At 32.4% G+C, this 18,417-nt stretch overlaps 1 protein-coding gene across 1 annotated transcript; it reads left to right on the top strand.

Moving 5' to 3' along the window:
* The first annotated feature begins 21 nt into the window (after positions 1–21).
* LOC132732955 (centrosomal protein of 95 kDa-like) lies at positions 22–18,406 on the top strand. The gene is made up of 21 exons (XM_060719494.1): positions 22–113; positions 1,343–1,415; positions 1,973–2,101; positions 2,793–3,014; positions 4,037–4,190; positions 5,034–5,119; positions 5,378–5,626; positions 6,040–6,289; positions 6,715–6,898; positions 7,270–7,364; positions 8,109–8,225; positions 8,672–8,726; positions 9,467–9,652; positions 11,849–11,912; positions 12,253–12,363; positions 12,542–12,714; positions 12,941–13,015; positions 13,526–13,678; positions 14,497–14,630; positions 15,297–15,381; positions 15,991–18,406. Exons 2-21 carry the CDS (start codon positions 1,376–1,378, stop codon positions 16,153–16,155), a joined length of 2,727 nt encoding a protein of 908 aa, XP_060575477.1. The 5' UTR covers positions 22–113; positions 1,343–1,375; the 3' UTR covers positions 16,156–18,406.
* Positions 18,407–18,417: the final 11 nt, after the last annotated feature.

Here is an 18,417-nt window from a genome sequence, read left to right as displayed (position 1 = left end):
AACCGTTACCGGTTAAAGTATGTCAAGAGTAACGCCCCTTAGCAACTCTTCAGTTGTTTAGGAATTCTCCAAATTATTTAGGGAAGAAAATCTAAAATATTTTAGCAAAATCGGTAAGCAATGATTATATATTTGTATTATAAATTTTCCTTAAGGTTCACTTTCAAATTACTTTTTAATAAAACAAAAATTTATGCGCTTCCTTTGAAAAGCAAACGACTTTTGTAGATTGACTTTTAATGAAGCATGTTTTAGCTTGTTTGAAAAATTCTGGGACTTAACAAAGTAGTCATCATCAAAAGAGAACTTGTATTTTTGCAACTTAATGTCATAGTAATTCAAGAAAAATCCATCTCTTTATTCTTACATGTGCAAATTTATCAAAATTAGGAACAGATGATTTTGGTTATCTGACTTCATTGTCACCAATTCTGTTTTGACTCCTATAAATTTTTGCTTTGCAACATCTTTACTTCTTTGCAAAGCAACTGCATTTTAGAGAAATTATGTAACAGGACACGCACCTATCAATTACATAAGGAGTCTCATGTTGGCGTCCAACAGTCATTAAGCTTTGTTTTTCAATTAACTGTTAAGAAATAATATTGATCTCTGAGGCGTTTATCGGCTATTTAACACCAGTTTGTCTTTTTGATGAGTCTTGTGAAAAAATTAACTACTGAAAACTACAGCCTTCTTGGTCAGTTCTGCTGCATTTAACTGCTCAGACCGATATTTTTATTTTAAGAAGGTAAAACAAGGGAGATCACTAATATGCTATTTTTCAAGCAGATAATAATTCTGCTGCTGTTTTGTATCTTGCTGTTTTATTCCACACTCTATTAAGGTAAAAAGAAAAAAAATTAAAAGAAAGTTTCACTTTGAATATCATTCATATATCTTTATTATCAATAATTATTTTAACAATTTCAATTTACATATCAGACCGGATTATATAGTGTTTACATCTTGTGCATATAAGTTTATGTGACATCATTCTTGTGCTTATTATAAACTAGTTGCATGCTGGATGATGTTATTATGCTGCATATGAATATCCAAATATTCTTTTCATATATATATATATCAACTGATAAAGGTAAAAATCTTTCTTTAATTAAGTTTGGCAAATTTAATTTCCAATATTCTTTGACACTGGCATCTTTATCTTGGGTCTTCAGATCTGTCTCTCTATGGATTCTTCCTCCAATGTATCTCCGACCTAGTCTCAGCAACATCTGGTAATGTTTCACTTCCATAGTATTGATGGAACATTCTTTTGCCACAGGAAAAGTTACTGTCTCTTATATCCTGCTGTATTGAAAATCTTATTTTATTTCAGAGAAGCTAAAAAGAAAAAAATATAAAAGAAGGCATGGGTCCAAGGGCTGTAACCTTCTCAGAAGAGGATAAAGGTATGCTTATTAATTAATCATAGATATATTATGCTCAAATTTGATATCAGAAATATTTAAAATTACAACACAGTCTCTTTGTAAATATAAAATAAACATGTTTTTACTTCACACAAAGTTTAGAATTTTACACATTATAGGTGGTCACAATATGAATATAGAGTGTCATTTTCTAAGAAAAGACCAACCTTACTTGACCTGTAATAGGAAACGCAGCATCCTATACAAAGTTATTCATTCTTTTATTCAAATTAGACATATTCAGTAAGAATTTCATAGATTTCAATAAATTTCTGTGATTAAAATATTTTACTTAAGGATGAGCATATTATATCTTTAAGAAATATTTTATCAAAGAAAAATGCTTTGTCTGATTATCATGTTTGATAAATTAAAAAAAAAAAAAATACATTAACAATTAAATTATTTACTATATTTTACTCACCAATAACTGGTTAATTTCCTTACCATTGATATCCTATATGTTGAGATATTTAATCACATGAATTGATATTCAAATGCTAACATGCTAACAGACAGATGTACATTTATTTTAGCCATTGTAAACAAGCTAAATGGGCTTCTCGACCAGCTTCATGTTCCAAGCCGTATTAACACAGTAGCTGACATTGGTGCTGGTGTATTCGTCACATTGTATGAAGGTCTGTGTGGAGAACAACTTCCAGGTAAGCTTGCTGATATACATATGTATACATTATGTAACATATTAGTGTTTCTTATGAATGTTAAAAAGCTATTGTTGTTTTTTTTAAGTCTAACGCATACACAAACTAATTACAGCCTTCAAATTTGAATACAATCTGAAGTGTTACCATGGGGTTTTCCTTTTAAAATCATAATTTCTAAACAGTATTTGTTTGCTTTTATAACAACACTGTTATATAGGTTCATAAAGAGGTATACTGCTTGGTTTTTAGACTGATAGCAAAATATTTTTAGATATTTATAAATTGCAGCTGTAATATTTGTATAAAATCCAGAGTTTTCTTGTAAAAATGCCAGTGATATTTGCGTGACCGATATCATTTAAGCATGACATTTTAGATTGAAAGAAATCGTCATTTGCTAGATGATAGCTGAATTAGATTAATTTGTAGTGTATTGTTTACCAAAAAACAGTTTTAAGGTCAAATACTTTTATCAGTTTTCAATTTTGATTAACCCTTCTTTGCTAATCTTCTAATCAGGACAAAAAACATAAATGACGGTAGGAAAATTTCAAAATATGCACTGACTGAAAAGTATACAGAGCAGACCAGGATAAGACTGCACAGATGTGACCTGACGGATGGCTGATCTTGGTCTGTACTGGTCACATACATATACTCAGTTATCACAAGCAAAATTACTTTCCAGGTATAATAAGGTCTGCTAACACCAGAGAAGATGAAATTCATAACTGTCAGATAGTGATAGACTCACTAGCAGGAGATGTTTTACACACGTCCCTGACTCACATCGGTGGTGCCGACGTTATTGATGGGAACCGAGAAGGAATAAATAACCTGGTTGAGATATTTTCCGGTCTTCTAGAGTACATGCTAAACAAGATTGATAGTGACGCTTCCACTGATAATGGTTGGTGCCTTTTTTAAATGAGCCGTGTCACGACAAAACCAACATAGTGCGTTTGCGACCAGCATGGATCCAGACCAGCCTGCGCATCCATGCAGTCTGATCAGGATCCATGCTGTTCGCTTACAAACCCTATTACAAGTAGAGAAACTGATAGCGAACAGCATGGATCCTGATCAGACTGCGCAGATGCGCGGGCTGATCTGGATCCATGCTGGTCGCAAACCCATTATGTTGGTTTTGTTGTGACGGGGCTCAAATTTTTTTCTCTTTTTGTACCATTTTAACAATATATGCTACTATAAGAAGTGCATCCTAAAATAAAGTAGGGCTGTCATGGATAGAAATGATAGCAATGTGTCTTTTATATTCTTCTGTCAATCAATATCTCTTTGATGTTTTTCTCTTGATCATTTATTTATATTACAGTTTTGAAATATAGATAAATTTTGACTTGTCATTGAAGTTAAATTCAATTTTATGATACTTTTATCTAGTGAAATAGAATGGAGAACTATGTGTTTAGAGTCAGATTATGAGAATTATTTTAGTTTTTGAAAGTTTTTTGGTTTGAACTTGGTCTATTTTACAGTAAACCAGTCATATGCTATTCTAGTGTTTAAAAGTAAAATCTGTACATGTAACTTCCATTCTTATTTGAATGGAATTGTAAAATACTATTAAAAAATACAGTAAAAGGATAATTCAGACACACTTTTTGCCTACATATGTGTCACCACTGCTTCTAAAAGTAGACAGGAAAAAAAATTGAGATGTGAAAATACCTTTTTTAGCTTGACTATTTGAAGAATAGGGACTGTTATTGTACTCACCCAGGCGTCAGCATCACACTTTGATTAAGTCTTATGTGCAAGTTAGTATCTCAAAAACGATTGAAGGGAATGCGTTGAAACATCACACACTTATTTGAGGGCATAATAGGAGGTCACTGTCCAAGGCCCATAAATCTAATGCTCGAGCACACTGTCCTACTGACAGCTCTTGTATCGTAATATTATTTACAGAGGAAGATGGCCATAACCTAACAGCTGATGACCCAGATCTGATCACGCGGGACCAGATAGATGAAATTCTTGAGTCAGAACTGCGAAGAGAGAGACTGTTGAATGAGGCAACTGGAATAAAAAATGCTGGCCCGACAGCGAGATGGGTTGAAGAGTATGTTTCACTGACTTATTCTCTAAAATGATAATTTGATGAGAAATGCAATATTTCTTTTTGTAATAAGAAAACCCATATATAGAGGATATTGAATGAGTGTTGGTTCTATACTGAATTTATTGAACAAGTTGAACAAAATTATATTATTTGATCCTCTGGCTAGCAAACTATTTTTTTATTCAATGAGTTCAGAACCTACACGAGTGTATTCTATCTATCACATACCCAAAATAAAGACTATTTAAAGTGCAAAAGAATAATTTTACATTGATGCCCCAATAGCGTAATACTAACATTTAGCACATCTTTACACGATGTTTGTATAATGTAAATATATGCATGCCCATGCATTACCATTTTTACGGTGTCGCAAAATCAGCATGGGTATGTGATAAACGATATTTTGTATTGCATTAAATGTTGCTTTTTACATCTCTTTTTAACAACACTGGTAAAGTCATAATTTATCTTTTGCCATATGGTAATAATTTTATTGGGTTAGTGGTTCACTAACACACTTTTATGTACCTTCTTTTGATGATATAGACTTTGAAATGAGACACTCAAATTGTCACCTTAGTGCAGTAACAGGTTAAATTATTGTTAATGGGTTAAATTCTACTAAATCTAATAGGGGTTAACCAGTTATTGCACTAATTATAATATGTATTATATGTAATATATAATACACACATGTAAAATTTTATTTCTTATAACCTGTCTTGTAGTATATTCCTATAAATGTACATCTTGCTAAATTATAATTGATTAAACAACTAAGGAGACTCATGTTGAAAACGTAATTTAATTTCAACTTGTTGGTATTTTGCTTACAAATAGGTCTAGCCCGTCAAGGAGAAGGCGTGGAGAAGATAGAGATGGTCTCGATTTAACAATTGAAGATTTGTCGCTAACTCCATCAAAAGGTTTGCATATTAATACTCATTAAATTGAAAATTAAAATGACTGACAAGCAATCTTTGTGGTCAGTTTTGAATGGTTATAAGTATCAAACCTTGCTCTATCTATGAAAGATTTTTAGAATTTTCATTCAGTTTTGTTTGGGTTTGTAATTCATCATAATTTCTATATTTTAAAGATTTTTACCATTTAATAGTTAATAAAATTATATAACAAATACAATTTTTCCCCACATTTTACCATAGTTTTGTTTTGATATTCAGATAAAGTGGAATCAACAGCAGATTTGATCAGAGAAACGGAAGAGTTGGAGAGACGTCTCTTGGAGGAGAGAAGAATACTCGAGGAAACTAAAAGACAGAAAGAAAGACTGCTCAGCAGTTTGTCTGAAAGAGAATCAAGATTAAGTGAAGAAGCTGTGAGATTCCCAGAACCCCACATTTCACAACCACAGGTCTCAGATAAAGGGAGACAATCTCCAATTGTTACAGATAAACCGCCAATGAGTGAAGGTAGTTGGAAATTTATAAGCAAAAGATTTGAATGTTGATGTTGTCTTAAAGTGTTTATTTTTTGTTAATGCCAAATTTTCACAAGCTAAAGATGGATGTGTTTCTGCCATATCATTATTATTTGTAGGACACATGGTTTTCATGGATTGGTCATTTGAGAAATTTAAGATGTAACAAAATTTTATTTTAGGGGCTGGAAGATTATTTTATGTATTATATTATTTGCAATTTACTTTTTTTGCAAGAACAGGAAATCTAAACATATAAATATCCATGAAAATGTTCTTTTTGTTAAAACCATGAAATTTCATGCTTACAAAATTAATTGATGTCACATAAATTTAAGACAAAAAAAAAACATGACTTTGTTTTAAGGTTTAACTTAAGACAAAAAATATGAATTTGTTTTGTAGGTTTAGTAAGGGAACGTGAAAGTCGAGCTGATATAATCCGGCGTCTTGAGAACGATCCTCGGTACAGGTACATGTTACCACCGACCCATGCTGAAACACACGCCCACGATCAGGAAACGGATGAAACTTTCAGAAATCTACAGAATATGGTAGAAGAAACAGCAGCCATGGCACGTGAGGCCGTAGATTGCAGTCCATCACGTGCAAAGTCCATGTTAGAGAATCTGGAAGCAGTCAATTCACAAAGAAGGTAAAATATAATCATAGGGTTCAGTGCAACTTCTTTAAAAGAACATGATCCTTTTATAAACAATGGATATATATATTATGATTTATTTCTTTTGTTTAAAATTAAACATATTTATTTAAGCTCAATTATGAAAAAAGTCCTTGCAATACATGAGGAAACCTGTTTAAGACTAAAGTAGGGCTTGAATCTACAATACATAGGTTAACAGGCATGTGGCATTATCACTAGGTCAGCACTTATTATTTTCAGGGGGTGTGGTGTGGGGTTAAGAGCCATTCAGCAATATTTTAGTCATAAAGTGATAGGGAATATATAAAAAGGAATGTTGAAAAAGTAATACACATTTAGTATAATTGATGAATATTCATGTACTATTTTATGCATTGATCTTGAATGTGATTCATATTAAATAACTGTTTCTACAGGGCTGTTGCTGCTTCAAAATCTCCATACAGAGGTCAGACAAGGTCAGGGGTCAGAGGAAGGTCAGAGGTCACTGCTAGGTCAAGGAGAGAACAACAAGATCTTAGACAGAGAACAAACAAGCGTGCCTCACCCTCTGCCAGGAAACCTAGTCCAAAAACAGCGGATAAACTTTCTGATAATGAGGTATGACTGCCTTCCATTTTTGAAACTGTCCATCTTCAATTTTGGAGATATCAAGATGAAAATTAAAGTTCGGCTATCATTGTGGAAACCCATGTCAGCTTTGTATTGATTGAATTTTATCAGTCACTTACTGTACTTACTTTCTTTGCATTAAATTATGATAAGTATAATTGTATATACAATTTTTTTCTTCTTTCGTTTAATTCAATTGAAATGATCTATTTTATTCTATTCCTGTTTCATTTGACTTTGTCATAGTATAAGATATAAATGTATGATTATACAATTTCAGTTTTACTAAGATTGAGCAAAAAAAAACAAAAAGAAAAAAAACACAAGCATGTAATAAATTTACAAATGTTCTCCTTCAGCTTTCTCCAAGCCGAGCCAAGAGGAAAGTGTCATTCCTGGTGGAGAGGTCATTGACAGAGTCTAGTCCAAGTATTGGGAAGCCTAGCCCTGAAAAGTATGTTTTAGCAAATTAGGCTAAAGGTCCCACACTTATCCTCTTTTAATTGCTAAGACTAGAACTTAAATATTTTTTTTTTCTGATTTTTCAAAATAATTTTTTTTTTTTTACTATAAATACATGTATGTAAAAAAGAAATTCCTAACTAGGTTCCTTCATTTTTTGTCACCTGCCTTTTCGAAGAAAAAGGGAGATATAGAAATAGGCTTTGTCTGTCCGTCACACTTTCTTGTCCGGTCCATAATTAAGTCATTTGTCATAGGAATTTGAAATAACTTTACACAAATGTTTGTTATAATAAGACAATGTGTCATGTGCAACATCCGGACCCCTACATGTACGTCCAAGGTCGCCCCTGGTGATTAAAGGTCAAAATTGTCTATTTGAGGGTATATGTAGTATCTGGTCCATAACTTTCTTATTTGTGAAGGAATTTTGAAAATATTGATCTGTCATGCCTAACATCCAGTTGCCTACATCTAATGTTAAGGTCACACTTTGAGGTCAAAGATTAACAAAGAACAGGGTATATTTTGTGTCTTGTCCATAGCTTCTTTATAAAGTATAAGTATTTAATCATTTTCATTCAGAGCCTGAGCATGTGATTCAAATTAACTGAATTTGCATGCTATTCTTACAATTAAGACAAGTATCCCTACCATATAAAACATTATATTAAAGTGTGATTACTATTCCCTGCATAAATTCATGCATTTAATGTAATTTTTTTTGTAATCAAAGGGGAAGAACTGGTGCCAAATCACGAAGTTCAGCAGCTGCTAGTGGGAGTTATCTGTCCTTTGAAGATATTTACAGTGATAAAGAGAACACAAGTTATGAACACAGGCTAAAGAAGCAGTAAGTTATACATATCATTGTCTCCCTTTAATTGAGAATGAAAAAGTAATATTGATGTAAAGATTAACTCATACCCTGCTAGCACCGACAGATTCTAGCCATGTGACTAGTGCAGACCAAGCTCAGCCGGCACATTCATCTGTCTGATCATGGTGTGCACTGTACACTTTTCAGTGAGTCAGAACTTATATTGAAATTCCCCTAAAAATAATGAACAGATTGACTAAATGGAGAGTAAGACATGTTCATTTATTTAGCGTGGATATGGTCAAATGAATAACTAAATTGCATCAAAAAGTTTTTTTCTCTAGTATGACATTGACCCTTTCATTGTAAATTAACGTGGTGAAGAGGTGGAACAATTTTAATGATATCTTTCCCTCAACCCAGAGGTTGAGGGTTCAAGCCTTTCTTAGGGTTGGGAGCTTGTTTTTCTCATATGATAGGAGTTTAGAGTTCAAGGTTATGAAGAAATTGTCTAAGCTCAGACTCAGATCTCAGGTATTTGATTGGTTAGAAATTGTCACAGAATGTACACTGACCAATGAAAATCCTGAGATTTGAGACAGAACTTTGAAAATAGTTTCATAACCTTAAACCCTGGTTATTCCTAGAAAAGGAGTCTTGAGAAGTTCAAATAAACCTCAAGATTTTCCTACACTTTTGTAAACTTTTCAAGCATTTTTCAATACACAGAAAAAGTGAAATCTTGATTTTTTTTTCATCTTCTAAATATGTTTTATGATATGTAATTTATAGTTTGTGTCAAATGTAAAATTCATCATTTACTGAGAACATTGACAAACAACAATGATGTCTGTTATAGAGTGCTAGCATAATCCTATGGCCAATGAAAGGTTTTGGATTTTTTAAATTGAAGCACAGCTGTGCAGATACGCTAAAAGTGTCAAGGGAAACTCCTGATGAAAAGGAATTTCTTAGGGTTTGCTAGTCTACTGTAAAAGTGGTTATGTTATCAATTTGAAAATACTGGCAAATTTTGCAAATTGACAAAAATCGCAAAAATTTCCTCTAGTGTAAATATCAACCAACCTGTCATTAAATTTTAATTTTGCACGATTGGCTTACATTTTCTCACGAAAATGTGTGGAATTTTAAATTTGCCAACTTTTTGACACACCAAAATATCCACTTATCGCGTATATGTTATAGTATAATGTTCCTGTGTCCATTATTAGCTTATCATGACAGTTTCTGGACATCTTTTCACAAATTTACAGGTACCCATGACATTTTGGCCCGATCTGTCTGACGATGGTTTCCCGGAAAGGTTCCGGGTCAGCTGCTATTACAGAAAGACAAATTACAAAGAAACTTACCAACAGACCAAGAGAGCTCTCTATACTGTTGGAGATACTCAAAAATTGTTAAGCCAGGAGAAGAAAACTGGCAAGAAAAAAATTGGGGTAGGTTTTTAGCTCGACTATTCGATAAGAATAAGTAGAGCTATTGCAGTCACCCGAGCGTCGGCGTCGGCCGTAACCACTTATGTTAAAGTTTTGTAATAGTTCAAAATATTTTCAAAGTCCATAGACATATGGCTTTGAAACTTTGCACACTTGTTCACCATCATGACCCAACCTGTAGAACAGGAGGAGGTAAACTCTATCAAGCATTTTTGACAGAATTATGCCCCCTTTTTCGACTTAGAATTTACGTTAAAGTTTTTGTAATAGTTCAAATATTTTCAAAGTCCATTGACATATGGCTTTAAAACTTTGCACACTTGTTCACCATCATGACCCCAACCTGTAGACAAGAGGAGGTAACTGTATCAAGCATTTTGACAGAATTATGCCCCTTTTTTCGACTTAGAATTTACGTTAAAGTTTTTGTAATAGTTCAAATTATTTTCAAAGTCCATTGACTATGGCTTTGAAACTTTGCACACTTGTTCACCATCATGACCCCAACCTGTAAACAGGAGGAGGTAACTCTATCAAGCATTTTGACAGAATTATGCCCCTTTTTCGACTTAGAATTTACGTTAAAGTTTTTGTAATAGTTTCAAATATTTTCAAAGTCCATTGACATATGGCTTTGAAACTTTGCACACTTGTTCACCATCATGACCCCAACCTGTAAACAGGAGGAGGTAACTGTATCAAGCATTTTGACAGAATTATGCCCCTTTTTTGACTTAGAATTTACGTTAAAGTTTTTGTAATAGTTCAAATATTTTTCAAAGTCCATTAACATATGGCTTTGAAACTTTGCACACTTGTTCAACATCATGACCCCAACCTGTAAACAGGAGGAGGTAACTCTATCAAGCATTTTGACAGAATTATGCCCCTTTTTCGACTTAGAATTTACGTTAAAGTTTTTGTAATAGTTCAAATATTTTCAAAGTCCATTGACATATGGCTTTGAAACTTTGCACACTTGTTCACCATCATGACCCCAACCTGTAAACAGGAGGAGGTAACTGTATCAAGCATTTTTTTTACTATCAAGCACTAAGAATAGTCAGCGTTGCTGTCCTACCGACAGCTCTTGTTTTAAAATGTGAACTGTGTCTTTTGAAATGTTATATATTGATGGAATAAAGTCATGTATCTTTCATTGCTGTGAAATAAATACTACCTCATTAACACTGGTTTCTTAAATGATGCTATGAGGTGTCTCAAGTAATTCTGTTGGATGTCATATTTAAATTATGAGAGATATCTTAGGTATCAATAATGCCATGAGGCATGAGGTACTTTAGATAATGCTATGTGGTGCCTCCAGAAATGCAATATCAGCTACCTTCATTAATTGTCTGAGACATCTTCAATAATGTCATGAGGCTCTTATAACATAAGTTTCTGTGGTAAGAATGTCATAAAATTTTCTTATTCCAGTTCTTGCAAAAGATTTATCGTGAAGATTTAGATGGCTTCTGGACGGGGAGATTATCCTGGACAAAAAAGACAAGTGCTAAAATAGGGTATTTTTATTTTTAAAAATTTTTTTATAAAAATTTGAAAATTTTTGTTCTGTGGAGATTTGGTTGTTTTTAACTTTATTTATGGTACAAATGCCAGAATGTTGTTGTTTTTTATGGGGGGGGTTTTTAAAAGGTTGTTTAAAAACCCTGGGGGAGTAAAAATTTTTTAGATATGAATGGGTGACCTTTGTTTGGGAAAGGTAATTTTAAAAGTTTTGAATGTTTGAATAAAGGGGTGACCTTTTTTGGGGAAGGTTAATTTAAGAATGTGAGGGGAGGGAATTTTGGTTTTAAAACCTTTGTTTGGGAAAAGGAAATTAAGATGGAAGTTTGAATTTGAATGGAATTTTGGTGACTTTAGGTGGGAATGGGTTCATTTTTTTTTTTAAATGGTGAAATTTTTGGTTTTAAAGGCCATAATCAAAACTTTTTTTTGGGGGAAATTTTTCATGGAAATCACCAAAAATTTTAACCCAAAAAATTTACATTTTAATTTTTTTCACATACAACCTTTTTACCATAATTTAAAAATTTTTTTTTGGCAAAATTAAATTTACTGAAAAAAAAACCAATTTTTTTAAAGTATAAAAAAATTTTTATTTTTTTTTTATTTTTTTTAGTTATAACCAGTTTTACCTTTTTGTAACAACTTATTTCTGTATGTTTGCAGGAGAAGGAATATCAGAAAAAGATGATATCAGGGGTTAAAAGCAAGCCAAAAGAGGAAAAAGAAGGTATGTAAGGGGCGATATAGTTTAATGAAGTATTTTAGTGATATGTTTTTGTTCTATTATCATTTTCCATATTTTCTGTTTAATTCATTAAATTTGTGTGGTCTTTGGCCCAAAAAGTTGCCATGTTACCTTAGTATTGTTGCCATAGCAAAGAATGTCATCAGACAAAGTGTGCATTTTGTATTTCAGTGAAAAAAAGACAGGTGTACATGTAGTTTGTTCTAAAATACAATGAAAAATACAGTGAAAAATACTTGTATAAATTAGGTTTCATTTTGAGTAACCATAAAAATATTGACAGTTTTAGGAATTTTAAATTTAATATGACATTATATTGTAGGGCCATCAGTGTTAAAGAAGAAAACACGAAGAGCTCAGCCCAAGGCAGTCAGTAGTAAAGTAAGGAAAGCAGCTCCTGGAACTAGCCTTGTTAAACCTCAAAAGAAAACTTGTAAGTTACATCACTGTTGTTTTACAGATTTCCTATTTTAGACCAATTCACTTTAAAGCAGAGCAAGCTTTGTTATAAATTTAGCAATGTAAAGGTTATTTTCCTTGTTTATAAACAAGTGCTCTCCGGACACTGATCTTTTCTTTCAGTAATACATATATGTAATTTCTTTCTTCAGTAACTATAAAAGATGATGATGATATATTACCAATGTTATTAGAAGAGTTCCCACATTTACACCTATCCCTTCACACTTGGCACGAGTTATGGCGGAAAGGTCTAACACAGATTGAACAAGTTACCCGTGCACATCAAGAAGTTAGGAGGAAAAAATCTCATGCTCAAAATCAGGTTGGTAGGCCATTGTCGGGTACAAATATTTAGATGCTTTGTTATCTTTGTAATTGATAAATACAAAAAAAAAAGAAAAATGGATTTTTTTATTTTTTAAGAGAGAATACAAAGTCTAGCTAATTGGATAAAAAAGAATCGCTATAAGCTTACTTGCACTTTGGAGTCCTTCATAGATTTTTAACCATTTTTTCCTGTGAATTTAAAGTACATGTTTTTATTACAGCTGGAAGAGGCAGAAAAGAGACAAGAAATCTTAGTAAATATCATGAAAAAAGAGCTGGAACATAACCAAAGACTGGTAGGTTTATAGTGTTTTGAGGGGTTTTAAAGATGTTATTTCGGTATGTCATCTTTCCAGCTTTTCAGCTAAATCAAGTCTATTTAGCGCAGAGATTTGTCAGGAGTGGTGATTTGATCCATGGATGAGGCAAAACAATTTTCTTGACAATTAATTCCTGACATTGGGTCTATTTGGGTCATTTGTCTGTGATCACTGATTCAAAAATCATGTGGCATTACTAGTATGCCACTTGTGTTAAAATTAGTAATAACTGGTTAGTTATCTAGGAAAGGAAATTAGGATGACAGACTGCTAAGATATGACTAAAAATTGTTTTACAATTTGCGTAAAAATCAAACAAGCAATCATTTAGTTTCATGGTGTTAAATAAATAAAAATGTGATCTAATGAATTTATTTGTGTGAAATTTATTAATTGTGGGTTCATAACCATTGCAATGCCATTCATTTAAACATAAAGTTTATTTTGATATTCTGTTACTAAGTTAAATATTTTGTATGTTCACAGAAAGAGATTAAGGAACAACAGGCCAGTGCTATATCTTCACGTAACAAGATTCACGAGAGACGTATGCAGTCGGCGAGATCACAGCATTATTACGACGAGTATCAAGTCAGAATGAGATCTAAAATGTTGAAAAGAAGAACGAGAGAAGAAATGGTAAAACTTGATTGTAACCAAAATAAAAATTGATAATGTTAACAAAAAACCTTTAAAGGAACTTCCCTGAGGTCAAAAGTAAAAAAAAAGATTTTGAAAATTTAACGTGTATCAAGAAAAGCACTAAAATTGGAAAAATTTGTAATGGATATTAAAGTAATATGTACAGAATTAAACTGAAAATCAATTTTTATGCGATTCTTATCACTTTTCTTTTTTGGGTCATTTTTCACAATAAAGATTATTCTGGTAAAATAGGGTAAAGGAAGGAGCTGAAAATATGTACACATGATATTGTATAAGACCCTAATCAATTGGTACACTTATCTTGGAAAATATTTTCCATCCTTTCAAGTAAAAAAAACCTCAGTGTAGTCCCTTTAATCTTGAAACTGGACTGGTTTAACTCCTTATTTTGAAATAGTCCAGCCATTTCACAGTCATGGAGTTAAGAGTAAATTAAAATTAATCTTTAAATCAATCAAATGTTCCTAAAAAAAAACCTGATGAATATATACAGGAATTCTGTGTATCACATACGATACTGATTATTCTGGCAAATAAAATAATATATGTATAAGATTGAAAACAAGTATTGCAAAATGTAAAGTTGTATTGACTTTTATTTTGTACACTTATTATTTATACTCAACTGTAGATGGGTATTACACTACTTTTATGATATATTCATAGCTTTATGTTAGAATTGTTGTTCATGTTGACAATTAACTTATGACAAAATGCAAAATTTAAACAATTTAGGAAGAATGTTGAAATCTGAATCTGAATGGGAATATAACATCTGTTTTATTTTACAGGTATTTAAAAAGCTGTTTAAAGATGGTTTAGAGATACAGAAAGAGAGAATTTCCGAGTTGAGAAAGTATGCCAAGGAACAGAGAGATTCTCAGGCCAAATCACAGAGAAACGAGATTGAATCCATGGAAAACTAGTATCCTTGGCAACAAATATTCACACGTTTTACCCCATACTGTTTTCATTTTAGCTGAATTTATGAAATGTAGTTTCTATATGTATCTTTAAATAAAAGATATCTACAGATTATTTAAAGATACATGTACAAGTCAACTAAAATATTAGATATATTTGTATCTTATAAGCCCTCTAAATGCCAGTATTAACCTTGGCTTACCTATGCAACCAGTATATAGCCAGTGGACCCATCACATATGTGCCGTCTGCCAATACTGTTTGCTGAAAGAGTTTTGTTTTCTTGTATTAAATCTGTATTATTGGACAATAGACTGATCCAGTTTTAAAGCAGGGTTAGTCCATTATCCAAATATAACATGGTAAATACAAATCAATTAAGAGTAGTATAATATGAGGGTTTTTTCACAGATAGGAATAGGGGCCTTTCCTTTTAATTTTTGGGAAAATAACAGTATTTTTTCAAAAGGAGAAGAAATTAGCATGTTTTTAATTGAATTTCAGAGGAAAATTGCATGATTTTAAAAATGTTTTAGGGGCAGATACTTGTAAAGTTTCCGCTATAGGAGGGACATAAGCCATGTACCAAATACTTTACTCAGTCAAGTTCTTAGACTATGAAAAATGAAGTTGTTTTCCTATGAAATTTCCTTAACCTTGACCTTAGTTATCGTGACCAGTTCCAGATGTTAGCAGAGAACATTTCCAAGGAAAAGAAGGAATTAGAAACAAGAGAAAAAGCTCAACATAAGGTTTGACTTGCATTCTTAGAATATTTTAGAAATCACTTTGATTTGATTTAATCATATTTTGCATAAAGCATAAAATAAGTGATTTGAAAAAAAAATGAAAGCATTAGATTTTAAAGCTTTGATTCATTTTGAAATTTCAAGCAGTTTGAAAGATTTGTTGTTTGAAAATGTTTTTTATTTTATAAGCATAATTGCAATTCAAGCAAGATGGTGCATACATTTTTTATTAGCATGATTTCAATTTAAGCAAGATTATGCATATATTTTACAAATAAATAAGATCATGCTGACACTTTGTCTTAAATGGTAAGATTATAATTCTAAAATAAGCTGTTTACCTCCTCTGATAATTAAAAACTTTAAAATTGTCAGTCTAACTTTTGAATTTGATAAACACATACCACACTTCATAACTAAATTTGACATGGCCATCTTTCAATCTGGTCAAAACCATTCATCATTTTTATTGAAATATTCAAAATAAGTACTGATTGAATAGTGAACAGTGCAAACCATTATCTGATGGCATGAATGTGCCTTAAACTGGTCACACGGGTATGATTTATTGCCTACAGGCTAAAGATGTAACAAGTTTGTAACATATTTCAGGCATTGTCAACGATGAAGAAAGATTTACGGAAGAAGATGGAAGGGGAGATCAAGTTACTGCAAGAGCAGTTAGTACGGGACGATGATGATACATACTTCCGTCAGCTTGACGCTGATAGAGTTATACAGGACCTCAAGATGGCCAAATATCAAGTGCGGATCTAATATGACTGCTGTTTTAATATATGTGACAAGCTCAACAAATTTTTGGCCCAAACGGGTTATCTGGTCAAAAATGATTAACAACCATTTTTAAGGTAGATCGACATCTGCTGATTTGCTGGAAACAGATATTTTTGAAACACGTGATTTTTTGTGTGCACTCGCTGACCATTCTCCTGAGTTGACTCAGTGCAAATTTTTAGTTTAAATATAAATTTTTGTTGAAAGCAGTAAATATTTGGAATATGACAAAGGCTGTTCAAAAAGTATCTTTTTGACTTTTACTTGTTTACTTTTATCCTGACAATTTTAAAGTACGTGTAGAGGTATATACACAATTTTCAGGAAAAAATACACATGCAAAAAATTGTATGACTTTGCAAGCGTTTTTCCTCTCGATGACTAAAAACACATTTGGGCGAAAATCGATGAGTGCGTCACAAGTAATAGTGTCAGATATATCTCTAGCCTTGAACTTGTCATTTATTGTTATATTGTTTCATGACTCATTTTGTGCAAACCTTGCATTTAGTTGGACATTTTAGAACAGAAAATCATAATTTTCAAATAACAAGAAATACATTTTTATGGAGTATATTTTGTTGAGGGAGCGATTGATCCATAATTGTCTCTTTAAAAAGTGCTTTAGTTGATACATCAGATTTGAAGTACTCTGTGGTTTTTGAAATTTCAGGGATGTGGGGATGGGGGAGTATTTTTTTGAGTAAATTTTATAAAGAAAATATTTTGGGAAAGGGGGGTGGAATTTTTGACTGAAATTATTCCTGATACCAGTTTCCAGAGTTAATACATGATGGTTTAGAAGATTTTATTGTGCCCCCACGTTAGTGGCGGGCATTTAGATTTACCCTTGTCCGTCTGTCCGTCCGTCCTTCCGTCCGTCCTTCCGTCCGTCCGTCCGTCCGTTCACTTTTGTGTCGCACGTAACTCAAAAAGTAATTGACATAGAGTCATGAAACTTTACAGGAATGTTGATCAGCATGTGTAGTTGTGCACCTGGGTATTTTCGTCTGGATATTTTTAGTATTTTCAGAGTTATTGCCCTTGACTTAGTAAAATTTTGCAATTTTCAACTTGTGTCGCATGTAACTCAAAAAGTATTTGACCTAGAGTGATGAAACTTTACAGGAATGTTGATCAGCATGTGTTGTTGTGCACCTGGGTATTTTCGTCTGGATATTTTTAGTATTTTCAGAGTTATTGCCCTTGACTTAGTAAAATTTTGCAATTTTCAACTAGTGTCGCATGTTACTCAAAAAGTATTTGACCTGGAGTCATGAAACTTTACAGAAATGTTGATCAGCATGTGTAGTTGTGCACCTGGGTATTTTCGTCTGGATATTTTCAGTATTTGTAGAGTTATTGCCCTTGACTTAGTAAAATTTTGCAATTTTCAACTTGTGTCGCATGTAACTCAAAAAGTATTTGACCTAGAGTGATGAAACTTTACAGGAATGTTGATCAGCATGTGTTGTTGTGCACCTGGGTATTTTGGTCTGGATATTTTTAGTATTTTCAGAGTTATTGCCCTTGACTTAGTAAAATTTTGCAATTTTCAACTTGTGTCGCATGTAACTCAAAAAGTATTTGACCTGGAGTCATGAAACTTTACAGGAATGTTGATCAGCATGTGCAGTTGTGCATCAGATATTTTCGTCTGGATTTATTTAGTATTTTTAGAGTTATTGCCCTTCACTTAGAAAATTTTTGCAATTTTCAACTTGTGTCGCAAGTTACTCAAAAAGGATTTGACATAGTCATTAATTAAACCTTATGGGCAGGTTGCTCAGCATATTTAGATTTGCACCTTGGGTTTTGCTTGTGGATTTATCCAGTATTTGTAGAGTTATTTCCCTTGACTTAGTAAAAAGATTGACAGAACAGTGGCGCGGTGGGGGCACCCGTGTCCTATGGACACATTTCTAGTTTTAACAAATATTTGCAAGATTTAAATTCCCATGGATAAATATGGGGTCAAAGAGGTTCTATTTTTATTTCATGTTTGCTTTAATAAACATTTATTTAATGTCCGTAAACTCAAACTATTGTTCTTGTCTGACAGTTGTTAAGTATAAAAAAACAAAAACAAGATGACATAGAATGCATGTGTTAATTGATAATTATTTTTGCATGTCAAGAGCCATTAGATTTTTACAAATATTTGATAATTTTAAAGGCTAGAGTTGTGTTTGGCATGTCTTTCACCCTGTGATATTTTTATTGTGTTATTTTTGTAGTAACTGT

Source organism: Ruditapes philippinarum, unplaced genomic scaffold, assembly GCF_026571515.1.
Source record: "Ruditapes philippinarum isolate M1 unplaced genomic scaffold, ASM2657151v2 ctg3769_1_1_1_1, whole genome shotgun sequence".
NCBI classification, from domain to species: domain Eukaryota; kingdom Metazoa; phylum Mollusca; class Bivalvia; order Venerida; family Veneridae; genus Ruditapes; species Ruditapes philippinarum.
Note: the sequence above shows the minus strand (reverse complement) of the source record. Positions and strands in the feature narration are given on the sequence as shown.

What these genes read in the sequence shown, in the direction of transcription:
- LOC132732955 (XM_060719494.1), top strand. Translation starts at nt 1,376, where the DNA reads ATGGGTCCAAGGGCTGTAACCTTCTCAGAAGAGGATAAAG. An exon ending in AGCTCAGACTCAGATCTCAG is followed by an intron (nt 8,727 to 9,466) that starts GTATTTGATTGG and finishes ACAAATTTACAG; the next exon opens with GTACCCATGACATTTTGGCC. An exon ending in ATTGAATCCATGGAAAACTA is followed by an intron (nt 14,631 to 15,296) that starts GTATCCTTGGCA and finishes CCTTGACCTTAG; the next exon opens with TTATCGTGACCAGTTCCAGA.